General features: G+C 36.6%; 1 protein-coding gene across 1 annotated transcript in view; it reads left to right on the top strand.

Annotated features, from left to right (window-relative positions):
• FKBP5 (FKBP prolyl isomerase 5) overlaps positions 1 to 18,869 on the top strand; it is an 88,728-nt gene that overhangs the window by 38,679 nt on the left and 31,180 nt on the right. The window contains exons 3-5 of the mRNA XM_065884975.1: positions 28 to 172; positions 13,855 to 13,997; positions 14,948 to 15,062. Coding sequence (XP_065741047.1) covers positions 28 to 172; positions 13,855 to 13,997; positions 14,948 to 15,062 — 403 coding nt within the window. The remainder of the gene's footprint in view (positions 1 to 27; positions 173 to 13,854; positions 13,998 to 14,947; positions 15,063 to 18,869) is intronic.

The following is an 18,869-nucleotide window of genomic DNA, read 5'->3' as shown; positions in this document are numbered from 1 at the left end:
ATTTTTCTTGACGTTTGTCTTTTCTAGATTGTCAAAAGAGTGGGGAATAGTGAGGAAACCCCGATGATTGGAGACAAAGTTTATGTCCATTACAAAGGAAAATTGTCAAATGGAAAGAAGTTTGATTCCAGTCATGATCGAAACGAACCATTTGTCTTTAGTCTTGGCAAAGGTAAGAGGGTATTTTTTTTTTGAGTTGTGTTTTGCTTAGATTTATTGCTATTTATATTATATGGGAGCTAGTGGATCCTATCCTTGCCAAAAGTAAAGATATTTTGGAGCAGTAGTTCTCATGGATCCTATCCTTGCCAAAAATAAAGATATTTTGGAGCAGTAGTTCTCAAAGTATGGTCCGTGGATCCCTGTGGGGTCCCTGAGATACTTTTAGGGGGTCCATAGTGTCAAAATTATTTTCATAATAATACTAAGATGTTATTTATTTATTTATTTTACTGTGTTGACATTTGCACCGATGGTACCAAGCTGCAATGGTGAATATTTGCTGGAGCCTTATCACAAATCTAGGCAATGGCACCAAACTACACCATTAGTATGCCCTCACTCACTGTTTAAATAAGAAAAAAAAAAGAAGGCCAGTATCACTTAAGAATGTCCTTGATAAGGTGTAAAACATATTAATTTTATTAAATCCTAATCCTTGAGTTTCACATTGTTTTGATATTTTGTGACAGATGGGAAAGCACTTCTGCATCCCCAACTACAGTGGCTATCTCAAGGGAAAGCACTTGTGTACTTGTTTTAGTTGAGAGCTGAACTAGCTGCATTTTTTCCATGAGGCAGCATTTTTTTTGTTTTGTTTTTTTGCGGTACGTGGGCCTCTCACTGTTGTGGCCTCTCCCGTTGCGGAACACAGGCTCTGGACACGCAGGCTCAGCGGCCATGGCTCACAGGTCTAGCCGCTCCGTGGCATGTGGGATCTTCCCGGACCAGGACATGAACCCGTGTCCCCTGCATCCGCAGGCAGACTCTCAACCACTGTGCCACCAGGGAAGCCCGAAGCACCATTTTTATTTGAAAGGGCAAGCTATGATTATTCAGACTTGATTTTTCCCTATTTGGCAGATATTTTCTCGCAAATGAATGAAGTGATCACTTCAAGGACAGCAACTGACAGTATTTGTTGCCATTGAGTTTTCAAGTGAAAATTACAGTTTCAGAAAATTTGTATCTGCTACTCAGAGCTCAACAGCTTCCCAAAACTTAAAAGACTTCTGTTGAGATCAATGAGTATTAATGAATGTGATTTTTAAAATATCATGAAATGAAATGTGTTAACATTTGGAAGATTGTGTGACTCAGTGAACAATATTTTCCCAATGACCAGTGCAAGACGTTATAAAATTATGCATAAGTAAAAGGTCCATTTGATGTGTAAGCTAGACCAATGGATTTTAACGTAACATAATATGAAAAGTTCATTGATAACGGTTTCAGATTCCACATTGCAACTAATCTTTATGAAACTACCACTTGTCCAGTTTTGATGTAGTATCAGATTATATTCATCATTATCTGAAAAGGCTATTTAAAAACTCCTATCTTTTCTAATTATCTATATGTGCGGGTTTGGATTTTTTCCATATACTTCAGCCAAAAATTGCAACAGATGAATCCAAAAGTAGGTATGAGAATCTGGTTGTCTTTTATTAAGTCAGACACATTTTACATTTGTAAAGTGATAAAACAGTGTCACTCTTCTCACTAATTTTTTTCTTTTGAGAAATATAGTTATTTTCCATAAAAATAATTTATGTTAACATATGAGGTTATTGTTATTTTAAATGAACTGGTAAATAACTATTAAAAAATTTTAAAATATGGTAAAGATCAGTAGATACAGCATACAAACAAAAGGACTTAGGGTCTTCAATTTTTAAGGTATAAAGGGGTCCTGAGGAAAATAAGTTGAGAACCACTGTTTTAAAATCTTAAATGTGATTTTTTACTAATTTCTTTACAAATGCTTTTAAATGTCTTCAGTTAATTTAGTATTCTTATTTTTTTTTATCTTGGAAGAAGAATAATAGCCCATACATCAAATTGAATAGCTACCATGTGGCTTGTTGGAAGTTAGTGGCTGAATTAGAGTCTTTTTATTCTTATCTGCCACAGATATAGCAGACTTCTAGTTTGTTCCCAGATCAAGTGTAGGAGAAAAGGGGCGATCCCCCTCATTCACCACCATGGCTCAGTGTTGAATAATTCCTTTCTTTTTCTGACTCTACACCTTAGTTGAGTTGCTCGCTAAGCAACGATGTGGGAAAGGAAACAGCAAGTAGCTAAGGAGTTAAACTCTTTCTGCCTCTCTGCCTTCCCTGGTACCCACAGGCATTTGTATGTCATGGTGACTTCTGCTTCCTGTACAGCTGTACTACCTCCAAACTAGTGCTGGCTGTGCCACTGCTCCCTTCTCCTTTGGGTCCTCAGGGAGTTAATGGCTCATGTGAGATTAATCTTGTGTTCAATAAGATAGCAATTAAAATCAAATACAGATTTTTTTTTTCTTACCATAGCAGATAAGGATGACGGTTAACTTAAACTTTTTTTCATTTTTGTTGATGTAAGGATGTGAATTTCCAGGGCCACCAGCATGGCTGTGGCATCAAAATTTAATTTAGGTGACCTCAGAGTAAATGGCCTCATCAGACCTCTTTGTTCCCACTGCCCCCTGCCTTTGAATTTCTGTCTAGAAGAAGTTGGTAGGTTTAAGATAATAGGTCTCCTCTCAGCAGTTATCTTTGCAAGTAGACTTAAGAATTGCTTCTCTACCCAGATTTTCTCAGTAAAACGTACAATGGTGAATGTGTCTTTCACCTTTCCTAGAATTTTGAGCAGAGAGAAAAGAGGCAACTTCCAGTTGACTTGGTACCTATGGCACACCTATCTAGAGATAGTGTTGTCTCATGGGGAGAACATCCAGCTGGGTGTTGGGAAGCCAGGGTTCCTGTCTTTGTTCTTTCCTGTGGTATGTTAACATGAGTAAGCCACCTAACCTTCCCTGCTCTTACAAAAAGGAAGCATCTGTAGAAGAGCTTTGAGATTAATCCTGAGTCTAAGATTCCATTCTTGTATATTCTGCAAAGAGTACAGGAACAAAAACTGTAAAGGACTAAACCCAACACAATTACAGAACCTTTAGAGGCCCCCTTAAGATGATAATTAGAAATATGAGACTAGAGCAGTATCCCTCTGGTAAAACTTCTATAACATAATGTGTTCAGTTGCCTATAAAACAAACATTGGTTAGGCAGTTTATAGTTTTATACCTATATGTTATGGCAGTAGCTACTTCATAACATAATGAAGAAAAATAATATAAATAACTGTAGCACAAATATTGTACATTGAACTCTCTTGATCCCTTATAGTGTACCTCTCCCAAGGGAATAAATAGAAATATTTCAGTGGAAAGTCACACTGATTTTGGGGTTCTATTGTGACTTCAGTATTTAAAATAGAATCATAGGGCTTCCCTGGTGGCACAGTGGTTGAGAGTCCGCCTGCTGATGCAGGGGACATGGGTTCGTGCCCCGGTCCAGGAGGATCCCACGTGCCACGGAGCGGCTGGGCCCATGAGCCATGGCCGCTGGGCCTGCGCGTCCGGAGCCTGTGCTCCGCAACGGGAGAGGCCACAGCAGCGAGAGGCCTGCGTACTGCAAAAATAATAATAATAATAAAATAAAATAAAATAGAATCATAAGAACTTATCTATAAAAATTGCATTAAAAATACACATACCATAAGTGTAAATTTGAGGTATACCTACACATTGTTTGTATGTGTGTCTGTTGTTCTTTTCGTACCATCTTTCAAACTTTGTGCTTCACTTCCCTCATATATAAAGTGATGATAATAATAGTATATACAATTATATGTTGAGGATTAAATAAGATAGTATACACTGTTGCTTAGCACTCAGCCTAATACATAGTAAGCACTCAAATCTTTTGTTATTGTTGTTGCTACAGTACTGGGATTATTGGCTGGCTTTACAATAGAGTGGCAAGAGCTGTGTTACAGCAGTTTGGGTCTTCACACCTATTTACTATGCCTGCATACAGACCTTTTGAATGCTTAACCATCTTTTTTAGCCCCAGGAAGTCTGGAAAAACAACAACTGGATCAATCTAAGACAATTGGTTATCACCACTACAGAATATGTTACAGATATTAGAATGATGATGGTTTCCCTCACTGGATTTTCTTAACTAAATCTTTGTTACATGTTCTGAATTCCTAGAACTGTGTCCATAACCCATCTTAAAAGAAGTTGAAATAAGAATGACTCAGGATTTTCAAGTATACTTCCACAACAGGGGTTCTGTTCTTTCCCTTTCCCTGCCTGCAGCAAATATGTTGTCACTAAAATTGTGAAGGGATGGGTTTGGGGGCTGAAAGAATTGTATCTACCTCTGTTCTTATAAGTAAATCCAAGGACACTAAAGCTTCACCCCTTCCCCATCTACCCCTATAAAGGCCTGGTGATTTCTGATAAAAGGCTACTTCAGTGAAGTGGTTTTTCGTGCTCTTCGTATATGACTAACATGGTTGGGAATTATGAAGATAAAAATACTCTCTCTTATATTCTTCCTCCAGATTTGAGAAGAGAAACAAACCAGTCATTTTGGATTTTTCACATACGTATACTTCTCTCTTACTATTGAGATTAAACCATAATGAAGTAAATATCGGTGATCTGCCTTTAACGTTAATCTAACCTTATTAGATGCATGATGACCCATGATTATTGGTAAAAACATTTTTTAATTTAGCAGTCATTAGCATATTGGAGCAAAAGGGAGAAAGTATATGTTGAAAGACTAATGGCTAATACTTTTAAGTACTTACAGTGCCAGGCAAAGGGCTTAATGCATTATCTCATTTAATCCTCACACCAATCCTATTATTACTTTATAGATTTTTTGGTACAATTTACTTAGTATAGTTTAGGTGACAGTCATATTAACATCTGTGTATAAGACTGAGTTTTTCATTGAGGTACTATTTACATATAATAAAACTTAACCCTTTTAAAGGGTATATAGCTTGATGAATTTGGGTAATAGTTGTGTAACCACCACCACAGTCAAAATATAGAACAGTTTCCTCACCCTAAAAAGTTTTCTTATGGACCCGGGGCCATGGAATCACTAATCTGACTTCTGTTACTATAGCTTTGCCTTTTCCAAAAGTTCATATAAATGGAATCATATGTCATCTTTGGCATTTGACTTCTTTCACTTAGCATAACGATTTTGAGACTGATGCATGTTGAATTGCCAAGTAGCATTTTACAAGTATGGAAACACCACAATTTGTTCATCCATTCAAAAAATTGGACATTGGGGTTGTTTCCATTTGGGGGCTATTGTGAATAATGTAATGAGCATTCATATACCTGTCTTTGTGTGGCTATGTTGGGTAAATTTATTTTGGGGTAAATACCTGGGAGTGGACTTGTTGATCATATGGTAAAATATATGTTTAACTTTATAAGTTAACACCATACTGTTTTTTCAAAGTGGCTGTGCCATTTTGCATTCTCACCAGCAGTGTTTGAGAGTTTGTTTTACACATGCTTGTCAACCATTAGTCCTATCAGTCTTTTTAACTTTAGCCATTTTAATGGGTGTGAAATGGTATCTCATTTTGGTTTTCAGTTGCATTTCCTTGGTAACTGGTCACATTGAGGGTATCTTTTCTTGTGCTTAGTGGACATTTGTATATTTTCTTTTGTGAAGTATCTGTTCAAATCTTTTGCCCATTAAAAAAAAAAAACAATCTTTTTGAGTTGTACTCGACAAGACAAGCACTTAATCAGATGTGTATTTTGCAAGTATGTTCTCCCAGTCTCTAGCTTGCCTTTTCATTTTCTTAATTGATCTTTCAAAGAACAAAAGTTTTTAATTTTGATGAAGTCCACTTTACCAATTTTTAAAAAATGTTTTAGGTACCTACTATAACCATTTTAGTTTTGGTTTGCTTTGGTTTTTTTGTTTTCCTATGAGGAAACTAAGGTACAGAGGGAGATTAAGTAATTAGCCCAAAGTTAATATGGTAAAGTGGCAGAGCCAGGATTCAAAGCCAGGCAGTGTCTTTCAAGTTATGTTAGATCTTAAGGTTTAAAACTAGCCTAAACATTAGGTATAGAAACAAAGTAGGTGCTGATCCAGCAGAATTTACTGAGTGCCTGCTGTACACCAGACATTTTTCTTACAGGAATGATGTAGTTAATGAGGTTTATCAAAAGCAAAATTATTGCTGTTACATGCTTGGTATTGTGGGCCTAATTCCTATTTTTAAAGTTTAATTTTTATTTGAAGTGTATTCTTTTTCACATATTTTAGGCCTTGACAACGTTTTACAAGTAGTAAAATACACTTACTAGTAATGGGTAACCATGCAGCCAGCTGCTTGTGGGTTGTGGTTTAACCATGTGTTCCCTTTAAATTTCTATTGATACATTTGCTCCACCATAAATATATTCTTAACATCTGTTAACTTTTTTTTTTTAACCTGCAGTTTAGGAGCACTCAGGATTCGGAAAGAAGGCTTTTAGGCCAAAATATTTAATTTTCCTAACCCTCCCCAAAAATGTGAGCCAGAAAGACAGCAAACTTTCAGAAAGTACTTTCTTTGGCCTTACCTGGTACTTTCTGATAGAGTAAGAATGCTTCCGGTTTCATCGCCGAGTGGATATTAAGGAGAAGCTAATTTAGGCAGGGGTGAGAGCAGACTGGGAGAAGCTAACACATTTCTAACTCCATTAAAATTAGATACTGCAGCATGGACCGTGTTCCTTTATTGAGTATATAGTATTGTGGTTTTAAGTTCTTTGGGAAATAAAAAATAATCAAGACATGACTCCTGCCTTCAGGTATCTAGTAGTTTAGCCTGGCAGAGTTGATCATTGAGGTTGTCCCAGCACAGATTATTTTCACCCCCTGTTTTTGAAATGATAAGCCATGAGGGTGGGGAGAGATCATCTGGTGGTCAGTTTTCTTAGTAATTAAATAGAGAAATGGCAAAAATAGAATGTAACATAAGACATATGAACACTTTAAAAGAATCTTAACATATAAACGAGTTTGTTGAATTCATAATCAGATACTTTTGGTAGGGAATAGGGATGATTATCAGAGCCCTTTTATAAGACATTTAAAAGTAAGACTAAATAAAATTTATAAGAGGAAAAAAATACACAGGAAAAACTTTGCTTTGTCTAGCATAAAAAGAAAGACAATGTCAATATTATCAATGGTTTCAAATGCAAACATGCATTTAAAGGTTAGATTAGTCAATAATTTTATCAAGGATGCCAAGACTGTTTATTGAGGAAAGGACAGTCTTTTCAACAAACGATGCTGGGAAAACTAGATATTCACATGCAAAAAAATGAAGTTAGACCCTTACTTTACATCACATACAAAAATTAACTCGAAATGGATCAAAGATATATAAGACTTAAAACTGTATTTTCTTAGAAGAAAACTTGGAGGCAAAGTTTCTTGACATTAGATTTGGCAGTGATTTCTCGGATATGACACCAACAGCAAGGCAGCAAAAGTAAAAACTACATAAATTGGACTACATCAAAATTTAAAACTGTGCATCAAAGAATACAATAATGGAGTGAAAAGGCGCCTAAAGAATGGGAGGAAATATTCGCAAATCATGTATGTGACAAGGGGTTAATATCCAGAATATATAAAGAACTCCTATAATCCAACAACCAGAAAACCTCAAATAACCTGATTATAAAATGGACAATGGATTTAAATAGACATTTCCCTAAAGAAGATATACAAAAGGACTACAAGCATATGAAACGATGCTCTACATCACTAAATCATTAGGGAAATACAAATCAAAACCACAGTGAGAGGGACTTCCCTGGTGGTCCAGTGGTTAAGACTCTGTGCAGGGGCCATTGGTTTGATCCCTCCTGGTCAGGGAACTAAGATCCTGCATGCCGTGTGGCACAGCCAAAAAAAAAAAAAAAAAAATTTAACAATATCGCCTCACACCATCAGGTACTATTTAAAAAAAAAGAAAAAGAAATTTGCAAGTGTTAGCAAGTTGTGGAGAAATTGAAACCCCCGTGCACTGTTGGTGGGAATGTAAAATAGTGTAGCCACCATGGAAAATAGAATGGTAGTTCCACATACAATTAAAAATAGAGTTAACCTATGATCCAGCAATTCCACTTCTCCGTATATACCAGGGTCCTAATGAGATATGTGTACACCCATATTTGTAGCATTATTCATTATAGCTGAAAGGTGGAAGCCACCCAAATGTTTGTCTATAGACAAATGGATAAACAAAATGTCTTTTGTACATACAATGGTATATTTCTACAAAGGAGTATTATTCACATGGGACAAAACTGATGAACCTCGAGGACATTACACTAAGTGAAATAAACCAGTCACAAATAGACAAATACTGCATGATTCCACTTACATCTAGAGAAATCTAGAGTAATCAAATTCATAAAAACAAAGTAGAATAAAATTCTTGCCGGAGCTTGGGACAGGAGGAAAAGAGGAGTAGCTTAATAAGTAGACTTTTAGTGTTGCAAGATGAAAAGTTCTGGACATTGGTGGCACAACAGTGTGAACATACTCAACTGTGCACTTAACAGTTGAAATGGTCATTTTTATGTATTTTACCACAATTAAAAAATTTTTTAATCAATAAAAAATAATGTTCTAAAATGGTCACTATAGTCTATTATAAGTGAAAGTATTCAGTGATTAATTTAAAATGTTATATTTTAAAACGTGTTGCATGATATTTTAATAGACTTTATTTTTTTAGAGCAGTTTTAGGTTCACAGCAAAAATTGAGCGGAAGGTACAGAGATTTCCCATGTACCCCCTGCCCCGCCATGTGCATAGCCTCCCCCTCTTATCAGCACCCCCTCCAGGATGGTGCACTTGTTACAGTGGATGAACCTACAATGAGCCTATAAAATTTGATTTTGATTTTCTTAATCAGAAAAAATTATATAATATTCTTCAGAGAGAAGAAAAATACAGTGCATTGCTTTTATACTGGGCTTTGTACACTTTTAACGTTTCACTTCCCTATAGTTAGGTATATATAAGAAGCATTTACACTTAAAGATAGATACATTATATATTTCTGTAAATATATATTCTTATTTCAGATTTTGTTACTAATGGTATTCCAAATAGGACTACTGAAATTGATAAATTGTGTTTGAGCCGGTAAAACTGAAGTCCAGAACAAGTGGAAGAATAAATTGCGTTTATATATTCTTGGTGTATTATACCTACAGTTAAGACCCTAAAGATCAAAAGATCCCAAAGATCAAGAATCTTAAAAATGTTTATGCTTTGACCCAGTAATTCTACTTCTAGGAATTGAATCTAAGGAAATATGGTAGAAGCTTGCTTAACCAACTCCAGACTAACTGCCGCTCTCCATTCTACTTGTAAATACACTGAGTGACACTGCTAGTTTCATATTCTTCACTGTGGCCCTGCACTATGCTTCAGCCAGTTGAGTGAGCCTTGTCAATGCCCTCCACCCACAGACCACCAGGAGCACAACTATAGTGAACAAGTTGGGTTTATTACTCGTACGGAGGTAGACTGCACACCATGGGAAACTGGAGGTGTCTCAGAGTGTTCAGAAGGTCTTTTATAGGATTTGGACTTGTATTTAGGTGATTTGGGGAAGAGTTTAAGGAAGAAGGGATTTGCTCTGGATTGGATATTGTTGGGATGCAGGTGATTCTTTGGGTATCTTAGTAAATCTTATCTAGGAGGAGGGCTGACTGGAGTGAGACTAAAGCTACACCTGTAGAGAAGCAGAAGTCACTCATGTCACCAGGAGAGGGGGATGTTTGGTATTTTGTAGGTTGCACAGGGACCTTGTTTTTTGTCCATGCTCAGACAAAATTTTGAAGTGTTCTTGTTTTGTCTCACTTTTTCATGGTCTCAGAGTGACCTTGTCTGATGTTGATGTTTTGTGAGATTGTTATGTCCGACAGGAGAACAACATGGCTTGGCTGTGTGCCCCAGTCCAGCTTCAGAATCACCAAGGCCTAGCTGTAAGTGTCGGGCAGTTGCCAGACGTTAGGGTGTGCTTTTTTCTTCCTCAGACTTTTATTAAGAATCAGTCTAAACTTGTTTATATCCACTGTCCTTTTTGTAATTATATAAGTTCATTAGATAGTATATAAAACTCTGAAATTAGTGTAATAAGAAATGGGACTTATTTCTTTGAAAACTAAGTTGAACATCTTTGGAAAGACTTATTAAAGTGAATTGCTAAAAGCCTTTTTTAAATAGCTATTGAGGGACTTCCCTGGTGGTCCAGTGGCTAAGACTCCAAGCTCCCGATGCAGGTGGCCTGGGTTTGATCCCTGGTCAGGGAACTAGATCTCACATGCTGCAACTAAGAGTTCACATGCCGCAACTAAAAGATCCTGCGTGCCACAACTAAGACCCAGGGCAGTCAAATAACTAAATAAATAAATATCTTTTAAAAAATGGCAGTTGCATTAGGGGTGGGTAAACGCTAGGTGAAATAAGTAGGCCATTCAGAACACATTTTTACCAGGATTCCACATACTGATTGCTTTTTACAAGGGTCTTCTACTTCTTACTTCACTTTAAAGAAATCCATGTTGTAAGTTGCAAATGATATGCCATAAATATGATTTATATAGTAAAGATGATATAGAACTCTTATCACTTGTCACACGCAGACAAGGCGTTGGACTTCTATCACAGGATTAGTGAATTAATATACTTTGATAGGTTTTAAGTTTAAAAAAAGTTTGAGGTTGTATATGTTCATTTTTATGATTCCTCACTTAAAGCAACATTTTAAATTAACCTACAACCATAGTCCTAATGTGTCAGGTAAGAGGCTTTCATTATGCAAAAAAAAAAATCGTGAAGATTTAGGTGCAGAGTTGTTCATTGCAACTTAATAAGAGTAAAAAAAAGCAATTTAAATATTTATTAGTGGGAGTAATGAAATTATGGCGTATTTAAAAGATGAAATAGTAAATAGCATATAGTTATTAAAAGTCATGTTTTCAGGTATTGTCTTTTCACAAGAAAAATGCTCATATAATGTGAAATGCAGAGTAGGCTACAAAACCAAATAAACTATGATCAGAATTTTAAGAATGTATATATAAAAAATTTAATATGTAAACAAAGTATACATACACAATTGGAAGAAAACGAGCCAAGAAATTGACAGTTTACCCCAGATGCTGAAATTTCAGGTTTTTTATTCTCTGTGCTTTTATATACTTTCCAAGTGTTCTATAATGAGTCTGTATTATTTTTTAAATCAGGGGGAAGTGCTTTTTAAGAAAAGAGGCCCAAGATTGGCAATTTTAGAAATATACCTGTGTTCATATCAGTCTGGCTCTTTGCTCAGTGTGTTTCCTTCAGTGTCTAAAGCTCAGTGTTTAAAAGAAGCTTTAATGTTCCTGAATGAGAAGAAGAGCCAAAGGCATAGGCATGATTTATTCAGCTTGAGGCTCCTGTGGATTTAATAGCCAGGCTGACGTTTCCAACTTCTAGGGCCTAGCATAGGCATCATCTGTGAAGTAAGCTTTTGCTGACTGTTCCAACCCCACCCCAAGGCAAAAGCCCCTGTTTGTACTCTTATGTTAGTGTTCACCATGCTTAAAAAAATCAGGGCAGGTATCTTTCTGCTCCACTAGCCGTACTACATTGCATGTTTCTTGGAAGGAAGAAGAGAACAGCCACCTTTGTATTTTTAGTACCTAGACAGACCTTTGCTCCTCAGTAATTGGCTGAATGCCTTGAACAAATGTACAGTAGTAACCCCATAGTATAAAGATTTCCTGAAAGAGGGTGTAAGGTATTTGTCTTAAAATATCGGAGTTGAGAGTAAAAAAAAAATTGTTCTAAATGGCCCACGCTAAAGCCATTGCAGTCTTTGAAGAGCATCAGTGACAGTAGAGCAGCCTGTCAACAGCAGACTTTACATTTCTTCTGATGATTCTAGACTGTTTTCACATTGGAACCGTGTGTGGGCATATAAATTGATGTAGCCCTTTTGGAAGGGCAGTTGGGCAATATCTATCAAATGGAAAGTGCACATCACCTTTGCACTTCCAGGAATTTACCTTCTAAATATACTTGCACAAAATAGGCAAACATAAGGGACAAAAATTCTTATTAGAGTACTGTTGGCAATGTATCTCAATAGTAGAGTGACTGGAATATTATGAAGCCACCGAGAATGAAGTAGGTCAGTATGTATTTAGGATGATGATAACTGTCCTTTGTTAAATACATATTATATGCCAGGCACTTGACATATTTTATCTAATAATTCTTGTAACAACTATATGGCAGGTACTATTATTATCTACATTTTGCAGATGAGGAAACTTGCACAAGGTCACACAACTAATATGGGGCCGACCTGGTATTCTAATTTAGTCAGTCTGAAGTTAAAGCAGGCTGCACGTCTAACCCCTAAAACGCATATCCTATCTGCTGATGGATAAAGATATGTATATACACATAAATGAATAAATTTTAAACATTTTATATTTATAACATATTTCTGTATAATTAAAATATCTATGTAATGAGAAAACAGTTCAGAACTGAATGTATAGTATGCTGTCATTTATGTTTTAAATTATTTTAAAAGCGACAGCACACAGTGGATGGGTACAAAAAAAACATAACAGTGGCTTCTTTTAAGGAGGGAATGGATGACCTTTTACCTTTCACTTATATCTTTCTCTCGTGTGTTTTAATAATTGGCATGTATACCTTATATACACTTTTAACTAAAATAAGCGTATCTGATATTTTGAAAAGTTGTAACGCCTAAGACTAAGCTGAAGTCATGAGTCACAAATGCTTTGTCCATATCTACTTACATACCTTAGTATAGGGTTCCCCTTATTCTAATCATCCTTACTCTAATCCTAACATCAGTTCTCAGTTCAAGATAATAGCTCTCTTCAAAATTCACCTTCTCTGGAGTTCATTGCTTATTACCTGATCTCACTTTGAATACTAAAGTCTTTGACATAGCACCTCAAATGTATATATTATCCCTTGAAATTTTGTACATTTTCTATTGTTTCCCAAAGGATTTGGGACTGCTTATTGTAAGATACAATTATATGGGTTAATATAGTTCTATAGCTGAGCAGTAAGCTTTGTTCCCTGGAAGTAGGAAAAAAAAAAAATTCTGAGTTCTGCACTTCTTGTGATTTGGCAAAAAAGGACACATATCATTCTGTTTTTTTTAGAAAAACAAAACCCACTTTTTTTCTTACTCTAAATTTTGAGAAGAAATCTGTTTCATGGGCCTTTTTATACAATTTATACTTTTCCAGTTTCTTGTTTGTTGTTTTTGTCTGCCCAACTAAATTATAAGCTTTCTTAGGACAAATTCCATTTTCTATACTATTTTTGTTCCATTTCTGCCTAGAAAACACGCACTTATTCTTATGGTTGAAATTATAAATTAAGCAACAACTGCAGCCCAGCCACATTTCAAAGATGATGTTACTGCCACTTTTCAAAGACTTAGTCTTTGAGTAGTTTAGAAACTGATACTACTTTCATCCTTCTCAGCAGAGAATCTTCTCTGATAGCCCTCAAAAAAAAAAATCACAATTTATTTCTTAGTGTATAGGTCTTACTGAGGGTTTTTTTAGCCCCTACTTCCTAGCTGAATAGCATGTAAGGAATTGGAAATTTGTTTGAACTTTTGTTTCGTGACAGTTAAGTCTTTTAAAATATGGCTTATAGCTTTCAACCACTTTTTCCTTTCTCCTAGGCCAAGTTATCAAGGCATGGGACATTGGGGTGGCTACCATGAAGAAAGGAGAGATCTGTCATTTACTGTGCAAACCAGAATATGCATATGGCTCGGCTGGCAGTCTCCCCAAAATTCCCTCGAATGCAACTCTCTTTTTTGAGGCAAGTATGTGTGTGATGTTGCCTTGTTAGCATCTGCTCTACTATAATGCTGGCTCCAAAGCAACAGGCAGTGGAACAAGGAGCTGAGCTTGCTATTGAGAATCAGATCCAACTTATTTATTTTGGAGCTTGGCTTCTTGAATTGTTTCCCACAAACCCAAGGGATGTGTGCCAGTGCTTTCTTAGAAACGTGTCTCTGGCAGAAAACGGTCATATCCAAATAAACAAAAGACAACAGGCTTAGAAATAAAGGTTCTGGTCAGTGGTGTGAGTTATGACATACTCAAACCTGATCAGAAGACAGGATGGAAATGTGGGAGATACATGTTGAAATATACCTAAAGCTATAAAGCAAGTTGTAAAGCTATTTTCATATTACAGAGGTTTATAAATGTCACAGATCTCACTTCCTCATTAGAAGCAGTAGATGGTGATAAAATGGTATTCATTGTGTTTAATTATACATATTTGGCCATACCTAATTAAAAAATTAAAGAGGGGAAATGCCTAAAACATTGTAACTAGGTAAAATATACCTTTAGTTGGTTGTAGGCCTGATTCATAAGATTTAGTCTTAATTTTAAGAAGGGGATTCCATGAATCGGGAGAAAAAGTGGTGGCCTCTAGAGTCAGACAAAATAGTCTGGGCCAGCACTGTGTCACTCTGGCTTTTTGCCCACAAGACAGTTTTCCTTGTATTTCCTGTCTGTCTTTGCACTGCAGCCCCACAGGATGTAGTCCTAGACATTATCATTACATGAAGTTTCTTTCCAGGTATTGAAAAGTGCAGTGTTCTTTTTTCCCTACTTTTCCAATAATTAAGAAGCACAGGTAAATATAAAACAGAGTTTTATTTTGTAAAATGAAAGGAGAGTGGTTGCCCTTGCCTTTAAGTATGTTAAATTGGCTTTTTTGGTCCGTTCTCAGTCAGATCCCTTTTTCCTTTCTAGATTGAGCTTCTTGATTTCAAAGGAGAGGATTTATTTGAAGATGGAGGTATTATCCGAAGAATCAAACGGAAAGGAGAAGGGTATTCAAACCCAAATGAAGGAGCGACAGTAGAAAGTAAGTACTGCTGCGAGAGGGAACTGGTCCTTAAAAGTTGGGTTCCAATTATGTGGATGAAATGGAGATTTTGTTTTAAAAAATCTGTTTATGAAAATAAATATATTGAATATATATCTCTTAATAGTTTTAAATTCAGCATTTATTTAAAAGTGACTTCATTTAGTAAATATTCATTCAACCTGTGTGTGCCAAGAACTGTACCAGCCTCTTCAAACTCAAAACAATGAGTAAAAGGTAAGCCCATCCATCAATGAATTCTTAGTCTGTGGATTCCTTGGTGTGCCAACAGTTATATTAGTTGCCTTATATATTATTTATTTATTTCTCACAATAACCTTTTGAGCTATGATTAATTATCCCTAGGTGAGAAAAGTGAGTTCAGAGAAGTTATGTAAATTACCCAAGGTTACAGAGTTACCAAATAGAGTAGTAGATTGTAATGCCTGTCAGGGCATCAAACCCATTTCACTGGCTGTCATTAAGATAAAAAACAGTTCATCATTTTAGTTAGATCAAAACAGGAGAATAGTTTATTCTGTTCTATGTCAGGAGACCTGGGTTCGAGCTCTGCTTTGTCATTTATTGAGTGACCTGAAGCTATTCCATTTTCTTCATTTGCTAGTAAGTTGAATATAAGGACAGGGCTGACTGAGGACTGGGTTAACTGAGCACCCGTCCACCCTCCCAGAGGGAGGTGTACACACATTGTGTGTACACTACTTGTTACTTTATATTCTAATCAGCATCTGCCCATTTCCCTAGTATACAGTGAGTGCTGGAGGACCAGAATCTTTCTTCATCTTTTTGTTTCCAGCATCACCTACAGAGCCTTACACACATTTGTTGTTCAGTAAATGCTTTCTGCATGGATAAATTTTTTGCAAGATGGCATTTACTGAGTTGAAGTACTTCAAAAAAGACAGTAGTGAGAAAACAAATACTTCCATTTAAAAAAATCAAGGGAGAACTTCCCTGGTGGCACAGTGGTTGGGGTCCACCTGCCAATGCAGGGGACGCGGGTTCAATCCCTGGTCCGGGAGAGCAACTGGGCCCGTGTGCCACGGCGAGGAGCGGCCCCCGCTTGTCACAGCTGGAGGGGACCCGTGTGCAGCAGCGGGGATCCGATGCAGCCAAAGATGAATAAATAGAACAAATAAATTAAAAAAAAATTTTTTTTAAGTTATTAAAAAAAAAAGTCAAGGGAATTCCCTGGTGGTCCAACGGTTAGGACTCGGCACTTTTACTGCTATGGCCCGGGTTCAGTCCCTGGTTGGGGAACTAAGATTTTGTAAGCCGCGTGGTGCAGCCAAAAAAACTTTTAAAATTTTTTTTTTTGTTGTTGTTTTTGTTTTTTGTTTTGCTGTATGTGGGCCTCTCACTGTTGTGGCCTCTCCCGTTGTGGAGCACAGGCTCCGGATGCGCAGGCTCAGCGGCCATGGCTCACGTGCCCAGCAGCTCCGCAGCATGTGGGATCTTCCCGGACCGGGGCATGAACCCGCGTCCCCTGCATTGGCAGGCGGACTCTCAACCACTGCGCCACCAGGGAAGCCCAACTTTTTAAATTTTAAAAAGAAAGAAAGAAATACTTCCCTTAAAAAATAAAATCACTGGGTTTCCCTGATGGCGCAGTGGTTAAGAATCTGCCTGCCAGTGCAGAGGACACGGGTTCCAACCCTGGTTCAGGAAGTTCCCACATGCTGCAGAGCAACTAAGCCAGTGTGCCACAACTACTGAGCCTGCGCTCTAGAACCCGCGAGCCACAACTACTGAAGCCCACGCACGTAGAGCTGGTGCTCCGCAACAAGAGAAGCCACTACAATGAGAAGCCTGCGTACCGCAATGAAGAGTAGCCCCCGCTCACCACAACTAGAGAAAGCCTGCATGCAGCAACAAAGACCCAACACAGCCAAAAATAAAAATAAATAAAATAAAAAGAATTTTTAAAAAAATCAAATTACTAAATAAGGATGGCAGCATGAACTGTTGATATTATCAATATAAAAGGCCTAAAGAGTTCATTTTTAAAATGTAAACTAGAATAGTTGATTTTCTCATCTTTAATGTTGCATGTTGAACCACAACATTATTTTACATTCTACTTTGAATGCATGTTTCATTTCCACGAGTCTGGCAAATTAGTTCAAATTTAGTTTTTTTTTTTAATTGGAAACAGTTATAAATAGTATTACTGTTCTGTTGTAGTTAAAGTGTTTAGATAGTTATCACTCTTGATAAGTTTTAGAATAAATGAAGAAGAGCTCAGGTGTATAGTGTTGGAGAAATACCTGGACCAGGAGCTGGAAGATAGGGTTCAGGCTTTGGCCCACTCTAACTAGACGTTGCCTCTCTGGCATCAGCTTCTTTCCTGTCCAGTGATGCAGGGGTAGACGCCTTAATTTCTAAGGTCCTACTAGCCCAAAAAATTCCTGATAGAATTCTAAATGTTTATGAAAGTTATAGGAATGATAGAAAATTCTCCTCAATATATTAACAAGAACTTAAAAATCTTGTCTATAACATGTATTTTAAATTTTTATTATGAAAAATTTCAAACATATACAGAAGTAGAGGGTTTTTTCCCCTGTGATACAGTGACTCCCCAGATTTAACAAGTTATATATTTTAAAATTGGAGGGTTTTGTCAACTAAATTAAAAGGAAAAACTTCCCAGTTATAGGCAATACCACAAAACTACCACTGTAGAGTTAACTTTGGAGCAGGCTAAATTAAATCAAATCTTGCTTTTGGTAATATTTTCAATTGGAGTCATTTTTTTAACTTTTCATTTTGAAATACTTTTTGACTTCTGGAAAAGTTGCAGAACTAGTACAGAGAATTTCCTTATATGCTTCACCCAGCTTCCCCTAATGTTGACATCTTACTTGACCACAGTACTTTTATCAAAATCAGGAAATTAACATTGATTCAGTGCTATTAACTATTCTACACATCTTACTTGAATTTCACCTGTTGCCATGCTGATGTCCTTTTTCAAGTCCACCATCAAATTCAGGATCCAGCATTGTAATTTAGTTGTCATGTCTCCTTGTCTCCTCCAATCTGTGACAGCTGATCAGTCTTTGTGTTTTTCGTGACTTTTAACACTTTTGAAGTTAAAGTTAAATAATTGAAGGCCAATTATTGTAGAATATCCCTCAATTTGGGTTGGTTTGATGTTTTCCCCTGATTAGATTTAGGCTATGCATATTTGGAAAAATACATAAGTGATGTGCCCATCTCAGTTCATCATTATCAGGAAGTACATGACATTGATGTCTCATTACTGTTGATGTTAACTTGGGCCACTTGGTTAAGGTGGGGTCTGCCATGTTTCTCCACTGTAAAGTTACTATTTTTCTCTCTCTAGTTACTAAGTATCTCATTGGGAAGGAAATACTTGGAAACTATTCAGATAACCTCTTTTACATCACACCTTCACACACTAATTTTAGCATCTATGAATGACTTTTGTATGCAACCGTTATTACTGTGGTATTTGCCTAATGGTGATTTTTCTATGTCCACTGTTTCTTCTACATTTAATTAGAATTCTGCTGTAAGGAAGAGCTGCCTCTTCTCCCCTGTTTATTCAGTTGTTTATTTATATCAGTATTGACCCATGGATGTCATTTTATTCTGTAGGTTATTATTCATTACTATTCTTATTTATTTTGTTGCTCAGATTGTCCTAGATTTGGCCATTGGAAACTCCTTCAGCTTGGCTCTTTGGTCCTTCCAACATTGTTTCTTGAGCACTTTCTTACTTATGACACCAATAGATGCTTAGGGCTTATTTGGTAATTT

The sequence above is a fragment of the Phocoena phocoena genome, chromosome 10 (assembly GCF_963924675.1).
Source record: "Phocoena phocoena chromosome 10, mPhoPho1.1, whole genome shotgun sequence".
Classification (NCBI taxonomy): Eukaryota; Metazoa; Chordata; class Mammalia; order Artiodactyla; family Phocoenidae; genus Phocoena; species Phocoena phocoena.
This window is presented reverse-complemented; position numbering and strand designations above follow the sequence as displayed.